Raw genomic sequence first — 15,393 nt, 5'->3', positions numbered from 1 at the left:
CCGCCACCTGGCTCAAGTGATCTTCCTGCCTTGGTCTCCCAAAGTGCTGGGATTACAGGTGTGAGCCACACACCCAGCCAAAATATATTTAATCTTGTTTTTTTTTTTTTCAATTGAGATAGGGTCTTGCTCTGTTGCCCAGACTGGAGTGCAGTGGTACGATCATGACTCACTACAGCTTCAACCTCATGGGCTCAAGTGATCCTCCCACCTCAGCCTCCCAAGTAGCTGAGACTACAGGCACATGCCACCGTGCCCAGCAAATGTTTAATTTTTTTTGTACTCATGGGATCTCACTCTATTGCCCAGGCTGGTCTCAAACTCCTGGGCTCAAACAATCCTCCCACCTCAGCCTCCCAAAGTGCTGGGATTATGGATGTGAGACACTGTGCCCAGGTCAATATGTTTAGCCTTTATGAAGACTTAGAAACTAGATTATGGTGGATATTTGGCTTTGCCATTAGAAGTAGTTTAGGTATATCATAAATTTTGTAATAGCGTTATATTAGGAAAGGATGTATGGCAGATTAAAATTTTTTTGATTAAATTTTTTATTTACATTAATTGTTTTACCACTATATTTTATTAATTTTTAATAGACTTTATTTTTATTTTTAAGACTTGGATTTCTTAGAGCACTTTGAGATTCACAGTAAAATTGAGAGGAAGGTACAGAGAATTTCCATATACCCGTGGCCCCATGCATGTACATCCTCCTCCACTATCAACATCACCCCCAGAGTGGCACATTTGTTATGATTATTGAACCTACATTGACACAACATTATCACTGAGAGTCCAGAGTTTATGTTAGGGCTTATTTTTGGTGTTGTACATTCTATAGATTTGGACAAATGTGATATGCTCCTATTTAACGTGGCATTCAGAAGGACCCAAGCCTGGTTCCTATTGTCAGCAAACAGTTGTGTCTGGGAAAGCTGAATGTGATAGGGTCCCTGCTCCCAGAAACCAGATAGAGTCTTTGCTCCTAGAGTTTAGAGAACAGGACAAACAAGAAACAAGGCAAAGGGAGCAGCTTGTGCTAAGGTACAGAAACAGGAAAGAACATGGACTTTTCAGGGAAAGGTGAAATTCTGTTTGCACTGGTGTGTGTGTGTGTGTGTGTGTTGGGATTTTCAGGGAAAGGCAGAGTTCAGTTTGCACTGATCTCTGTTTCTGTGTGTGTGTGTTGGAATTTTCTGGGAAAGGCATGGTTCAGCTTTCACTGATCTGTTTGTGTGGCGGGGGGAGGGTATTTTCAGGGAAAGGCAGAGTTCAGTTTGTTTGCAGTGGTGTGTGTGTTGTGTGTGTATGTATGTGTGTGTGTGTGAAAGGGGTCATGGAAGGGAAGAGGGTAGAGGAGGAAGGGGTAGGACGGAGTCTGCTTTTGCAGGGTTTGCTGTGTCTGCCTAGGGAGTTTTAACTAGATCTATAGGATAGTATTTCTAAAATAAGTTACAAAGGGTAATTACCACCTTTTGATTGTATGTACTCTGCTGAGCAGTTTCCATAGATCAGTCGTGTAGTCCTCATAACGAGTCTGTGATGAGTCCCTACCCTTGCTGTTCCTATCTTACAGATGGGGAGGCTACAGCATAGGGTGACCTGCCCACAGTCACTGGGCTGGCAAGTTGTGAGGCCGGTTCAAACCCTGGCAGGCTGACACCACTGTTCCAGTTCCCGGAGACATGTAGTAGGGGAACAGGGAGCATGGTAAAATGCTTTGGGAAACACTCTCTCCTCAATCCTATCGTAAAAGAAAGAAAATGGTGTTCCAGTAAGTGTTTCACGGTTGTCTTAGCCTTCCAGAAAATACTCTTTTGAACTGTGTGGGGAATAAAACACTGCTGTGAAGTATAAGTCATCAGAGGACTCCAAGGAGGAGCATGACATGGTTACCTTGCATGTCAAGTAAAGAACTCAGTAGTAGGAAAGAGTGGGGATCGGACAGACGCGTTGGCTCACGCCTGTAATCCCAGCACTTTGGGAGGCGGAGGCAGATTGATCACGAGGTCAGGAGATCGAGACCATCCTGGCCAACATGATGAAACCCTGTCCCTCCTAAAATACACAAATTAGCTGGGCGTGGTGGCACATGCCTGTAATCCCAGCTACTCGGGAGGCTGAGGCAGGAGAATCGCTTGAACCAAGGAGTTGGAGGTTGCAGTGAACCAAGATTGCGCCACTGCACTCCAGCCTGGTGACACAGTGAGACACCATCTCAAAAAAAAAAGGAAAGAAAGAAAAGAGTGGGGATCAGCTGAGTGCGATGGCTCACGCCTGTAATCCCAGCACTTTGGGAGACTGAGGTGGGCGGATCGCCCGAGGTGAGGAGTTCGAGACCAGCCTGGCCAACATAGTGAAAGCCCATCTCTACTAAAAATACAAAAATTACCCAGGCATGGTGGCGTGCACCTGTAATCCCAGCCACTCAAGAGGCTGAGGCATGAGAATCACTTGAATCTGGGAGGTGGAAGTTGCAGTGAGGCGAGATTGAGATTGCGCCATTGCACTCCAGCCTGGGTGACAGAGCGAGACTCTGTCTCAAAAAAGAGAAGAAAAGAGTAGGGGTCAGAGGGGAGGGACAGGAGGAACAGAGATGCCGGTGAGCACAATTGTAAACCTGGCAAGAGGTCATGAGATGAACTGGTTAGGAAAAATGTATTTTCAGTTGTTTTAAAGGGGAAGAAAAAAATCAGGGATAAGTTGCTGCTTGGGAGCTCTGTTAACAAAGACATTCCCGAGATAGAGGAAGCTCAGAAAATCAGAATTCTATTAATTTCATTGTAATATATCTGGATCAGTGGGCTTAACCCTTTTCTCCAAATCTTCGGTGGAACATGGATGTGTAAATGGAGCTGGGCCTTTTACAGAGGAGATGGGAGATCTGGAGCCCTATCTCAGTTTAAAAATAACTAGCCTAGGTTAAGGGAAAAAGAGCTAAAACAATGGTGCCTTATGACTAATTATCATAGTTTAAAAAAGAAGTACATGGAAACACAGCAGAGTTTAGTGGCTAGGAATGTCAGCTTGGACCAAACTGCCTGAGTTTGAATCCTGGTTCTGCCATTTACTAGCTATGTAAACTTAGATAGCTACTGAAGTACCCTGTGCCTCAGTTTTCTCATTTGTAAAATGGAAATGGTAATAGTAGCCACCTCTACGAATTGTTGGGAGGATTCAAAGAGTTAGTTTTCCATAGTTGCATCAGTATCGCCGTTGCCTAGCATAGGTAGCACTCAATATGGCTGCTTTCTTTGCAAGACACCACACAAGCTATCCAGCCTCTGCCATGACACTTCCAGAGACTGGGCTGTCACCCTTTTGTAAGTCTGCTTGTTCCATTTTTAGATGACTTTGATTATTAGAAACTGGGGCCAGGAGTGGTAGCTCACAACTATAGTCCTGATACTGGGAGGCCAAGATGGAAGGTCACATGACCTCAGGGGTTCAAGACCAGCCTGAGCAACATAGTGAGATCCATCTCTACAAAAAAATATAAAATTCGCCAGGCATGGTGACTACATGGTGACTGCATGCCTGTAGTCCCAGCTACTTGGGAGTCTGAGGCAGGAGGATCCTTTGAACCCGGGAGAATGAGGCTGCAATGAGCTAGTAACATACCACTGCACTCCAGTCTGGGTGACAGAGCGAATCTCAATCTCTCTCTCGATGTAGATATAGATATAGATATAGATACAGATAGATATATATGAAACTGTGATCTTATGTTGAGTTAAAATAGCAAAGTCTTTCAGTTCCTCAAATAGCTAGGATTAATTTAAGGTTGTGCTGTCCAATATGGTAGCCACATGTGGTTATGGAACACGTGAAATGTGGCTATTTTGAACTGAAATGTGTGGTAAGTGTGAAAACACATCAGAGTTTGAAGACATAGGATGAGAAAACTAAAATACTCAATTATATTTATGTACAGGTTGCAATGATATTTTGACATGTTTTAAATAATATTTATTAAAAGTAAGTTCACTTTTTGGTACTTTTAAAATGTGGCTTCTAGAAGGTTTAAAATTAAGTATGTAGCTCACATTTTATTTCTGCTAAACAGTGCTATTCTGAGAAAGGCAAGGGGGCCATTTAATGGTAATAGTGAGTGTAAACATTCTAATAAAATGTAAAAATATGCTAGACTAACCTTGACTCTACTTTTAACAAGTGGAAGAAGGATAAATGATATAACAAAGGCACCTGAGATACCCTTCACTTCATTGGTAAAACCTATTTGAGGTAGGGAACGGCTGTGGGGAAATCCAGCGTTCTGGAGAATAGTGACTTTCATAACTCTCGGCTCTCTCCTAAGGCTAAGCTTAAGAGCCTTGGTTTTTAAAAGAGCATAAAAAAGTTTTTAAAAACCAAACTATAATCATTTCAAAGAGTTAGTCCTTATCATCTAATTTATCCCCTTTTTCTTTTGCAAATTTATATTTCGATCTTTACTAAAAGCAGTTTTACCCAAAGCTATCACTACAGTAGAAATTTTCCACATTTTGCTATTTTCATAATGACTAGAGATTATAAAGATTAAGAAATTTAACTTGCATTTCCTATTATCACATAAAAGTTAACTTACATGAAGAAGATTTCTGTGGTTTGATTTTATGCTAATCTTTTGGCAGTTAATAATTTATGTGGGATTTGGGGAGTACTCAGTTAAATGGAACACTTCATGCCCTGGCAGATAATAGTGGAATTCTGCTGTATTTTATAGCTTGTTTAATCACATCAGTATATATGTGTATTGGCAAAGGATTAAAATAATCAATACTGATTAAGAATCAACTGAAGAGTAGACTGCTGGGGGAGATTTCTCATCTTTAAGTTTTATATTGCTTTTTGTCTTTGTAGAAATGACAGTGTGAAACATTATTAGCTTAATGTCAGCCCTAGAATGTAATGGCACTGGCATCTCCATTTTCTAGATATAGAGATTGTATGTGAACTATTTGCCAGTCTTAACTTGTATGTCTTCATCTTTCTGTGTATTCTAGGTGAGTTGTGCAGTCTCAGAAGAGTGGTTTTTCTTGGCTGTGGGACTCTCTTCTTGGGTCTGTGTTATTCTGCAGTTTCTCTTCCTGTACTTTTACAAAGAGATTGGCTAGGAAAATGAAGAGGGTGCAGTTGTTAATTATAGATGTGTCAGTTATAGATATCTCAGACCTACCCAGAGTAGAGGTTGATTAAGCACAAGTTCTTTTCTACCGTTATCCAGCTGATGTACTGTGGCTTATTTTCCAAAGCCATTGGAATGTAATTGCATGAAGTGCTATTTCAGAGTCTGCTTATAGTCATCTTTTGAAGTATTTTCCATGCCTCAGTGAAGCTGTTCATGCTTGTATAATATGTAATTCATATATTTTATGTGGAAGCACACCAACTGTTTCTTAATTTACAGCTGAAATACTGGGTAAGATAGGCAACCTATTAAAACTTAATGCAAGATACTTTAAACTTTTGCTTCTGGATGAGTAACTCTTCAAAATGCTTGAGATAAGATCATGGCTTTAATCCTTGGTAATTGCCAAGACCGCATCTAAACCTCTTAAAAATAGCATTAAAGTCTGTGCCATTGGTCACAAAACTGGAAAAACAAAACCCTCAAAAAATATTTCCCTTTTAATAACTAATGTGGGGGATTATACCATCTCTATACAAATAAATGAACAAGCAAATCAAAAGTATCCCAAAGTATTTTTTAATAGACTTTCTTTCTTTAGAGCAGTTTTAGGTTCACAGCAAGATTGAGCAGAAGGTATAGAGAGTTCCCATATGCCCCCTGTCCCCAAAACTACTTTTAAGGGCCCTTAGTCTCAGAATCTTTCCATAATACCAAAAGATGGACATTTTGACACTATAGTATCCACACACCAATCTGCCACTGAAGAAACTAGCCGATTTTTTAGTATGTACTTAAATGTATGTTTCCTGTGTTAAAATGCAATTCCCCAAACCAAATAAATGAGGAAGCTGCTCACATAAAAATGACATTTTAGTGCGGCTTTCCCTACTTTGTTTCATTGTAGTGCATTTTTTGTAACTGGTTCAGAGATGTGGTTCCTGTCCCTGAGGACTGGTTCTTCTGTCTTCTTTTCTCATCATTGCAGTAAACTTATTGGAGAACTCATGGCACCAGAGCTGTGTGTTCTAGTTTTCTTAAGAAAACTAGAGCAATAAAATGGGGATCCATACCTCTCCCAGAGGAGGTATCATGAGGATTAAATGAGCCTGGCTTACTTTTGGTGCCTGAGATATAAACAGAACAAATATTTCAGGCATTTACTCAGGTGATATGGTGGGATCCTCTTTGAGTCATGGAGAAGGTGGTTTCTGTTTGCAGTCATCCACCATTCTTTCTTCAACCACGTGGCAATGTTTAGCAGCTAAGCTCAGCTTTCAAAATTGAGCTAGAGTTTAAATTGGCAAGTGAACGACGAACCAGCCTGGTGGGGTCTCAGCTGGGCTTGACAGGATTAGTAGTTCCTTGGATAATACACAGGAAGGTGATTGGTGCACATGCTAGTTGAAATGAGAGCCTAGGCTCTGATTCCATTTCCTGTGAGGCACTGTGTAGACGTGGGAGAATAAACGTGTGCTGTATTGTACTTTTGAGGCAGGGTCTTTCTACTCCAGAGTAGGCAGATAGCTAGAGGAAGAACTGGAGGAAAAGCGTGGGAATGCAAGAGGTTACTTTGGGCATAGCTTCAAAAATTAGGGTAGGGATGGGGATCTCATAAATGGACTTTTCTTCTTGCTAGAGGACTAAATTTGACAGTTTTAAAGTTAGGATGTTCTGGCTGTATGTACAAACTCTGTCCTTCAGATTACCTGTCTGCCCCAATTCTGCCCTGCACTGGACACCCCATTTCTTCAGTAGTTATGTAATTATTTCACTGGATAATTACCTGGTGAGTCACTGTGAAATATTCTGTGTCCTCTGAAAGGTGCTGTACCACAGCAGTGATGAATTTATGCCATGAATTAGGTTTTTCCATTAGAAGTGATTTACTTTGTTATTTAGAGCTCTGGCTCAAGATTATTGCCTTACTATCGTTTCTCTTGTACCTCGTCATCCTCCTTCTCAACATACCCGTATGTGTGTATGCACAGGAGTGTGTGTATGTGCAGCTGCAGTGTGCATTTTGTGTGTGTTGTGTGTGTGCACGTACATGTTCGTGTGTGTGTACTCCATGGAATATTCTTTCTCTGAGGGTTTTCTGGGGTGGAGGTCAGGTCTGGTTTAATGATCTGGATGAATAGGAATGAGAAAAGGAAATTTAAAATAGCTTTCAAGGCATAGATAGACACAATAAAAATTTTAACCATTTTTCAAAATCGATTGTATAACATTTATGCAGTTACTGTGGCCCTCTATAATTTGAATATTACTAATTTGAATGAAGTGTGGACTATAAGGATATCTCCCAAATGTCACAACTGCTTTTAGTGAAAGATGATAAATCATGGTTAGCCTGTTAAGCAGTTGTGAAGCTTGCCGTGTTTCTCCACTCATGCTTATAAAAAGCACTCTTTTCCAGCTTTAATAATTGCTGTATATCATGTTAATTACACATATTACCTAATTTATTGTATGGAGACTCACTCCTAGGCATCCAAAATGCCATGGAATACCCTCATACAGCCCTGTATTCCATACAGGAATTCAGTATAATGCAGAACTACTTTGGACCCTTATCAGATAAATGTCTTGAACTGAGTAGCCAAATGACTTCACGTTTAGGGTAGCTTAAGCCTACATCATAGATCTCAGAGGATAGCATCAGAGTGATGTTCCAGTGTCCCATTACCACCTATCATGAGAGCCTCAAAGTCTTAGTGGAGGTATAGCTTTGTGATTTTTATTTCCTTGCATCTTTTGAATATTTACGTTATTCATAGATGTTCCCGCTTCTACCTTTGGCTGCTTTTTCTCATTGACTCCCAGATAACCTGTTCCCTAATTCTGTGGTTCACAGAGATGTCAGTAGTGCTGATGAAAAAGATTCATACTTTTAAGGGCCCTTAGTCTCAGAATCTTTCCATAATACCAAAAGATGGACATTTTGACACTATAGTATCCACACACCAATCTGCCACTGAAGAAACTAGCCGATTTTTTAGTATGTACTTAAATGTATGTTTCCTGTGTTAAAATGCAATTCCCCAAACCAAATAAATGAGGAAATCTAAACCTGATGAAAAAGATTACCTGCTTTCATTTACTGATGATGATGGTGGTGGCAGTGGTGGGGGTGGTGGTAACAGGGGTAGTAGTCCTGCAGCCGCAGCAGCAATGGAAGGTACCACTTGTGAATTAGTTACTTACCATGTGCCATGCAGGTAATCGACAGGCATTATCTCATTTATACCTCTCAGAGCATGTGGGTGAAAGTTGTAACCATCATCCCCCTTTTACAGAGGAGAAAACTGTGAGAGTCTAGAAGGCATTTCAATGACTTGTGTAAAGTTACTGAGACAGTGAGTGCAAAAGATGGGAGATGGACCGACTTCAAAGTCTGTTTTCCTTCTCTTCAGCCACATTTCATTTCTCATCACTCAGGTTGAAACAACTAATGGATTCACTGGAGCTAGGAAATGAATAATAGGGTCAGAATTCATCCAAGTAAGTTTGTCTAAGTTGATAGAAATATAACCTTGGCTCTGGTTGTTGGCATTTTGTTGCTCAAGAAATGCATAGATTTCTGATGTGAACTTGTCCTTTGGAACATCGTGGGGGAAAGCTGATCAAATCATTACCCTCATCTCAAAGTAAATCCATTTAAAATATCTTTAAAGCATCTGGGTCTGCAGCTTTATGTAGGCAAGGGCACGTCTGGTTTTCTGGTAAAGTCAGAGTCAAAACTTCATGAGAGATTTTGGTGGAGTTGTGGCAGGATTGATCTGTGGTAATGTTGAGGTGGCAGCCAGCTGGAGTGGGAACATCAGCATAAGAATGCCTTTGGAAATTAAGCATTGTAATGAAAACATTCTTTTGAAGGCAAGTTTCCAGGTGTGCTGTAAACCATTCTAGGCTATAATTGAAATATAAAAGAATCTTCAAAAGCAGTGATCTATTTTTTGGTGATTGTTGTGCTAATCCTGAAATCCTAGCATGAATTAATATAAAAGATGGGATTGTGTGCATAAAAGTACCTGTTTTAATCATTTAGCATGTTGTTCAAAACCAAACTGGTTTAGACTTCAAGTCTAAGGGTGAAAATCTCACTTTCATCTAACAAATCCCACCATAATCTGCCAAGAGCAGCCACCAGGGGCTCCTGCGGCAGCTGTGAAGAGGCGATCCTTCCTCTCTCAAAGCTTGATATGGGGAGAGATTTGCTGCAGTTTGTCTATAATAAAGTGGAAGAGGATGATACTTTTTAAATCACACGAAAAGAGTGAATAAATTCTCGGTTAAAATCTGGTACTGTATGAAAATATTCTACAGTGCAGAAGCTTTCAGTTGGCAGGCAGTTTTGTCTTAGGAACTGAGTAATAAGTTACGTTGCAGCAGGTGCAAGAGCAGTGTTGGTCTTTGCCAGTGTGCTCCATGTGAGATCATGAAGCATGCAGAAGGCACATAGAAAAGGCAGTCTTCAGGTATCGGGGAAAAGTCAGCACTGTCCCTTCCCTGCGCGACTCTCCTTTACCTCACATGGGCCTGTTGGTATCGACAAGCACAAACAGTAGTAATGGGTAGGGATACTGCATCTGGATACTCCATGTATGTTACAGTAATGTGTGGTTGTGGTTTCTTTTAATTTGTCCCAAAGTCAGATGTCAAAGCTGGATCTTGTATAGGGGCTGGGGAACCCAAGGTAGGATGCAGCATGCTGGAGTCTCGTTTCTTGTGTGGCCTTGGGATACTTGTGGTGAGCATGAACTGATGCTGTTTTACCCTTTTATCTAGACACACTACTTTGGCCTTTGGTTTCTCAGCAAGAGCCAGCAAGCACGATGGGTGGAGCTGGAAAAACCTCTGAAGAAACATCTGGACAAATTCGCTAATGAGCCTCTGCTTTTCTTTGGAGTCATGTTCTATGTGCCAAATGTGTCATGGCTTCAGCAAGAGGCCACAAGGTAGGTGCATTTTCTCCCTGTGTGCCATATAAGGGTGTTGACTAACTGTGAAGCTTCCAGTGAAGTAGATGAGCTGGTTGATTTAGGGGTGTGTGGGTGTGGGTGCGGGTGTGTGGTGGGGGAGAGGTTAAAATAGTTGGGGGTTGTTTACTCATTGCCTTGCAGCTTTAGAGTTTTGGTTGAATCCATGTAGCTAACTCCAGCTGTTTTCTGTAATGCTGGTAAGGCAGTAGGGATCCTGAGCCAGGCAGAATTTCATCTCTAGCAGCATGGAAATACTCGTCGGAGACTGTGAGTAAAATAGGCATGCAAGAATTTAATAAAAAAGTAATCACCTGGCCAGGTGTGGTGGCTCATGCCTGTAATCTCAACACTTTGGGAAGCTGAGGTGGGAGCATAGCTTGAGGCCAAGAGTTCGAGACCAGCCTGGGCAGCATAGCGAGACCCTGTCTCTACAAAAAGAAAAAAATATAAAAATTAGCTGGGCATGGTGTCTTGTGCTTTTGGTTCCAGCTCCTCAGGACACTGAGGTTGGAAGATCACTTGAGCCCAAAAGTTCAAGGCTGCAGTGAGCCGTGATCATGCCACTCTACTCCAGCCTGGGCAACAGAGTGAGACCCTGTCTCCAAGAAAAAAAAAAAGAAAAAAAAGAAAAAGGAAAAAAACAATGAATTCTGTTTTGTCCACCCTTTTCCTAAAAGTATCCCAAAACAAAATGTAGTATCAGACTTCGAATTTGAAGATTGGAAAGATAATTAAAAGTGGGAGTAAAGTTAAGGAGGAAAATGTTGCGAGAGCAAGAGTTTTGATGGTTGTCCCTACTAAATAGGAGGAGACAAGAAGCCAGCAGTAGAGGGGAGAACCAGATATTGTTCCCACCCAGCTACTCAGTGTCTGCTTTAGCTTGGAGAAATCACGTGTTGCCTTTGAAATGATGTTTTCCCCTCTCATCTGTAAAGTGAGGGATTTGTGTAAGTTGATAAAGTATGTTCAGTGAGTGGAATAAGTGCATTTTTTTGGTGTTAGTATAGTTGACTTATTGGTAAGAGTTTTCCATTAAAATACCTGGAAAGTCTCCTCATCAAATGGAGATTTCTGGTAGGAAAAGGAATCACATAAACCCTTTGCTTTTTGCCTTTTACCAGGACTTTGTCATTCTGAATGCTTGGGAAGCAATGCGGGGACATGCTTTGAAGAAGGAAGAGTATTCTACCTGATTTTTGTGTATTTTTTAGAATTTAAATTTCTGATATAAGGATGTACTTAAAAACTTTAAGTGTATTTTAAGGCAATATCCTGCTTTCTTTCTTTTTTTTTTTTTTTCATTTGAGACAGAGTCTTGCTCTGTCACCCAGGCCGAAGTGCAGTGGCATGATCTTGGCTTACTGCAGCCTCCACCTCCCAGGTTCAAGTGATTCTCGTGCCTCAGCCTCCCGAGTGGCTGGGATTATAGGCGCTTGCCACCACGCCTGGCTAATTTTTGTATTTATAGTAGAGATAGGGTTTCACCACGTTGGCCAGGGTGGTCTTGAACTCCTGACCTCAAATGATCTGCCCACCTTGGCCTCCCAAAGTGCTGGGATGGTAGATGTGAGCCACTGCGCCCAGCCTCTGCTTTCTTTCTTTCATTTAGCTTGTTTTTATTTACTTATTTATTTTGAGACAGTGTCTTGCTCTGTCACCCACACTGGAGTGCAGTGGCCCAATCATGGTTCACTGCAGCCACAAACTCCTGGGCCCCCGCAATCTGCCTGCCTCAGCCTCCTGAGTAGCTGGGACTACAGGCATGTGTCACCAAGCCTGTCTTGATTTTTTTCTAATTTCGTAGAGATGAACTCTCGCTGTATTTCCCAGGCTGGCTTGAACTCCTGGCCTCAGGTGATCCTTCTACCTTGGCCTCCCAAAGTGCTGGGATGACAGGCATGAGCCACTTTGTGTCTTCTTTTTTTCACTTGCTTTCCTTTTTAAAAAGAAAAATCAAAAGCTATTGTAAATGCATGGCCTAATTGCAAACAGAGGCCGTGAGTTAGCTTACAGCCTGATCCAAAAAACCTAGTGTTCAGTCTTTCATGTGATAGACATTTAAAGAACTCTGTTTGTTGCATACCATTGTTCCCTGTTTTCAAGTTAATTCACATATCTAAGTTCTTCCTGTACAAGAAATTATTAACTCCTCAAAATGTGATGATTTCCGTTGGCTTTTGCATCCTCCTTGAGTACTTTACACGGTGCTAGGAGCACAGCATTAAGTTAATAAATACTTGCTGATTCTTGGCTCTCGGCCATGAAGTGCAAGATAATGAGTGATGAGGGTGAAACATGGACTAGAAATTAGTGCATATTGAAAGAAGTTCCGTCTGTAAGAAAAGTGAAGTATTGTTAGTCTAGACAGACCTATCCTGTAAGGCCTATTGGTGAGAAAGAGCAGTTGAAATAAAGAGGGACTCAGAAATTATGCTTTATGAAGTTAAAAGAAAAAAGTTGTTTAAGCTTAGAAAAATTAAGTCTTACAAGGGCACAGGAGTAGCTGCCTTTAGATATTTACAGACTCTTGTAGGAGGGGGAATTCTTTGTCAGCTCTGGAGCACGAAATTAGGGTCTAAGTAAGTGAAGTCCAAGGAGCCAAAGAACTTTGACTGTTTGGCTCAATGTGGGAATACAGTTTCTAATAACTAAGCTATCTAAAAAGGGAACAAGACTTACAAAAGGGTGAGAGCACTGGTCTCAGTGAATGTTGTTGTGTGGACTAGGTAGCCTATGTGGTATCCTGTAGAGGGAACCACCATATTGGGTAGGGTGTTGGAATAGATCAGTGGTTCTCAAAAGACCAGGGCCTACTATATCATAGTTACCTGGAGCACTTATTATAAATATGATTCTAGAGCCGTACCAGAAGTCTGGTTGTAATATCTAGGGCTGAGAATCAAGATGATGTTATTGTTTAAAATGAATAGTATCCTCTGGTGTTTCTGACACTCACCCAGCCACAGGAATCAATGAATCAGTTAAACTCTAAAACTCTTTACAGTTTTAGATTTTCCAGGGAAATAAACTTAATGCTGCATTGTTTGACTGTCAATATTTGCATTCATAGACTAAAACAAAAGGTATTTAAATTCAAAGAGGGACGTAGAGAGTAAAAAGTTTTGGTAGTGGTGGTTATTAAGTGTGGGATTTAGGAAGGACTTTTCTTTTTCCTTTAAAATTTCTTTTTGCTTAGTTAGCCTGGTTTATTTCAGATGAAGGTTAATAAGGAGGAAAAGAAGTGTTTTACAACACAGGATTTTGAAGCAAACTGTGTTGCTGACATTTGATCAGAAAAACTAACAAAAAATTTTAAACTTTGAAAGATATTTTTAGATTTAAGCACTGGAACTAGATTATATAGATTTCAGGTCTAACCAACTCTTTATGGCAAAGAATGTTGAAAGTGAGGAGTTGGATTAGCATGTAGCATTTTGTCTGTGCGAGAGTGTGTGTGTATGTTTGCAGCATTGCAGAAATTTTTGTTGCCTCCAAGGGGCCCTAAAACTGGAATGTGCCAAGGGGTGTCAGAGTGAGTAAAAGATTTAAGCTGGGAAGATGGAGGAACATGAGAAAAAAAAATGTAAGAAATAAAGGAAAAGTTGTTAGGAAGGAAAGAAAAAAAGGAATTACATCTATTTGGGAAGGTTGAGGGCCACCAACGACAATCAGGTGTGATTCAACAAGACATGCCATGGATTGTAGGCTTATGGACTAGAGAATAAAGGAGATCTGATTTGGACAGAATAATATTTTTAAATGCTTGAGTTTTCTCTGTGTGGTGTTGGAGATGGACAGATGAGCTGCACATGAGATGAAAAATGCTACAGTCCTTAAGAGCCTTTGGGAATCTCAGCCTTCTTGGGAGGTTTTAGCAGCATCTGAGGTCCGAACTGAATATTGAAACTGCCTTCCAGGGAGCTCAGCCAAGGGGAAGCAGTGGTGGTGGGGCAGGATTCCAGAGGAATGTTTCACAGAAGGCCCCAACAGCATTCATTAGGAGCGGGTTAATGACTAACTCTCCAGTCATCTGCTGTTATCCCAGTTACCAAGCATCTCAGGTGGAGATGGGCTTTGGCATCTCTCAGAGCACCTGGGATCTGCAGTGTCTGACACAAAACAGTTAGTCTTTGTGATGCCCTGCAGAGTAAGATATTTGCATAGATTAGAAATAGAAATCTGTCTTTCATTTGTGGGCAACCCGTTGGAGGAGGCAACCATTCAACCATCTGTGCTGAAAAAATAAGCCTTTGTCTGGAGCCAACCAAACTTGTTTTCACCCAACACATGTTTGCAATGGTTTGGCTACTTCTGTTTGAGAACAGGTTCTATAGCATTAGTCATGACCAGCCATTTCTTCTCTCTGACCAAGGACAAAGAGTCTAGATTAATACACTGGTTGGTTTTTTCCTTTTTTTTTTTTTTTTTTTTTTTTTGCTGTGTATATGACTCCATATATATATCAAGACACATAAAAGTCAAAGGAAGATATATTAAAAGCTGTTTATTTAATTTATTATGCCAGAGGATCACACCCATGGAAATTTTTAGGTCAATAGTATATTCAGAACAACACAACAAAAATTTGAGAATAACATTGATTGCAATTTGTTTAATAAAGTGATGGCTTTATTAAAATTATCAACTCCAAATTGGTTTAAATTAGAAAATTAGGAAGCACTGCTTTTTTGACATTAATTTGACATACTGTGTCTCATCTGCTTAGATATGACTTTTGAGGGGCAAGTCCCTTCATAAGTGAGGGAAACCTGTCAAGACACTGTGATTGTGTTGGATAAGAAATAGATAACTCAGACCCTACTTTAAGGTGTTAATTGAATGAGAAAACAAAAGATATTAAAAGGAAAATACACACAGGGGTACAAATAAAAGGAAAAAAGAAGAAATCCCTTGATATTGTTATAGAAGTGTTAAAAGAAAACTAGTGAAAAGAAGGACACACTTTAATAGACAGATGGGGGATGAGTCATGAAACCATAGGATTTAAAGAGATTAAGAACCACTGAGTTTGTTAACCCCACTCCAAACTGTAAGATTTATTACCTTGGGGCTTTGAAAATGTTAGTTTTCCCCTGTTGGTTAAAATGACTCAAGGGATGGGACCACTGTAATTTTTTCCATTTTGCTTTGCTTCTCAGATTCCTTTTTGCCAGCTTTTCTGTCCAGCAAAGGGACTCTTGCTAGCAGTTCATCTTCCCCAGCATGTTCTCCTGACTCAAAGGAAATATTTTTGTAATGTGTTTTAATGATTTG

The 15,393-nt window shown here is 40.5% G+C and overlaps 1 protein-coding gene across 1 annotated transcript in view; it reads left to right on the top strand.

Moving 5' to 3' along the window:
- The window catches only part of PTPN14 (protein tyrosine phosphatase non-receptor type 14), a 207,578-nt gene that overhangs the window by 92,504 nt on the left and 99,681 nt on the right, over window positions 1-15,393 (top strand). The window contains exon 3 of the mRNA XM_033200155.1: window positions 9,926-10,095. Within this exon, the coding sequence (XP_033056046.1) occupies window positions 9,926-10,095 (170 nt within the window). The remainder of the gene's footprint in view (window positions 1-9,925; window positions 10,096-15,393) is intronic.

Source organism: Trachypithecus francoisi, unplaced genomic scaffold, assembly GCF_009764315.1.
Source record: "Trachypithecus francoisi isolate TF-2019V2 unplaced genomic scaffold, Tfra_2.0 Lachesis_group5, whole genome shotgun sequence".
Taxonomy (NCBI): Eukaryota; Metazoa; Chordata; class Mammalia; order Primates; family Cercopithecidae; genus Trachypithecus; species Trachypithecus francoisi.
Note: the sequence above shows the minus strand (reverse complement) of the source record. Positions and strands in the feature narration are given on the sequence as shown.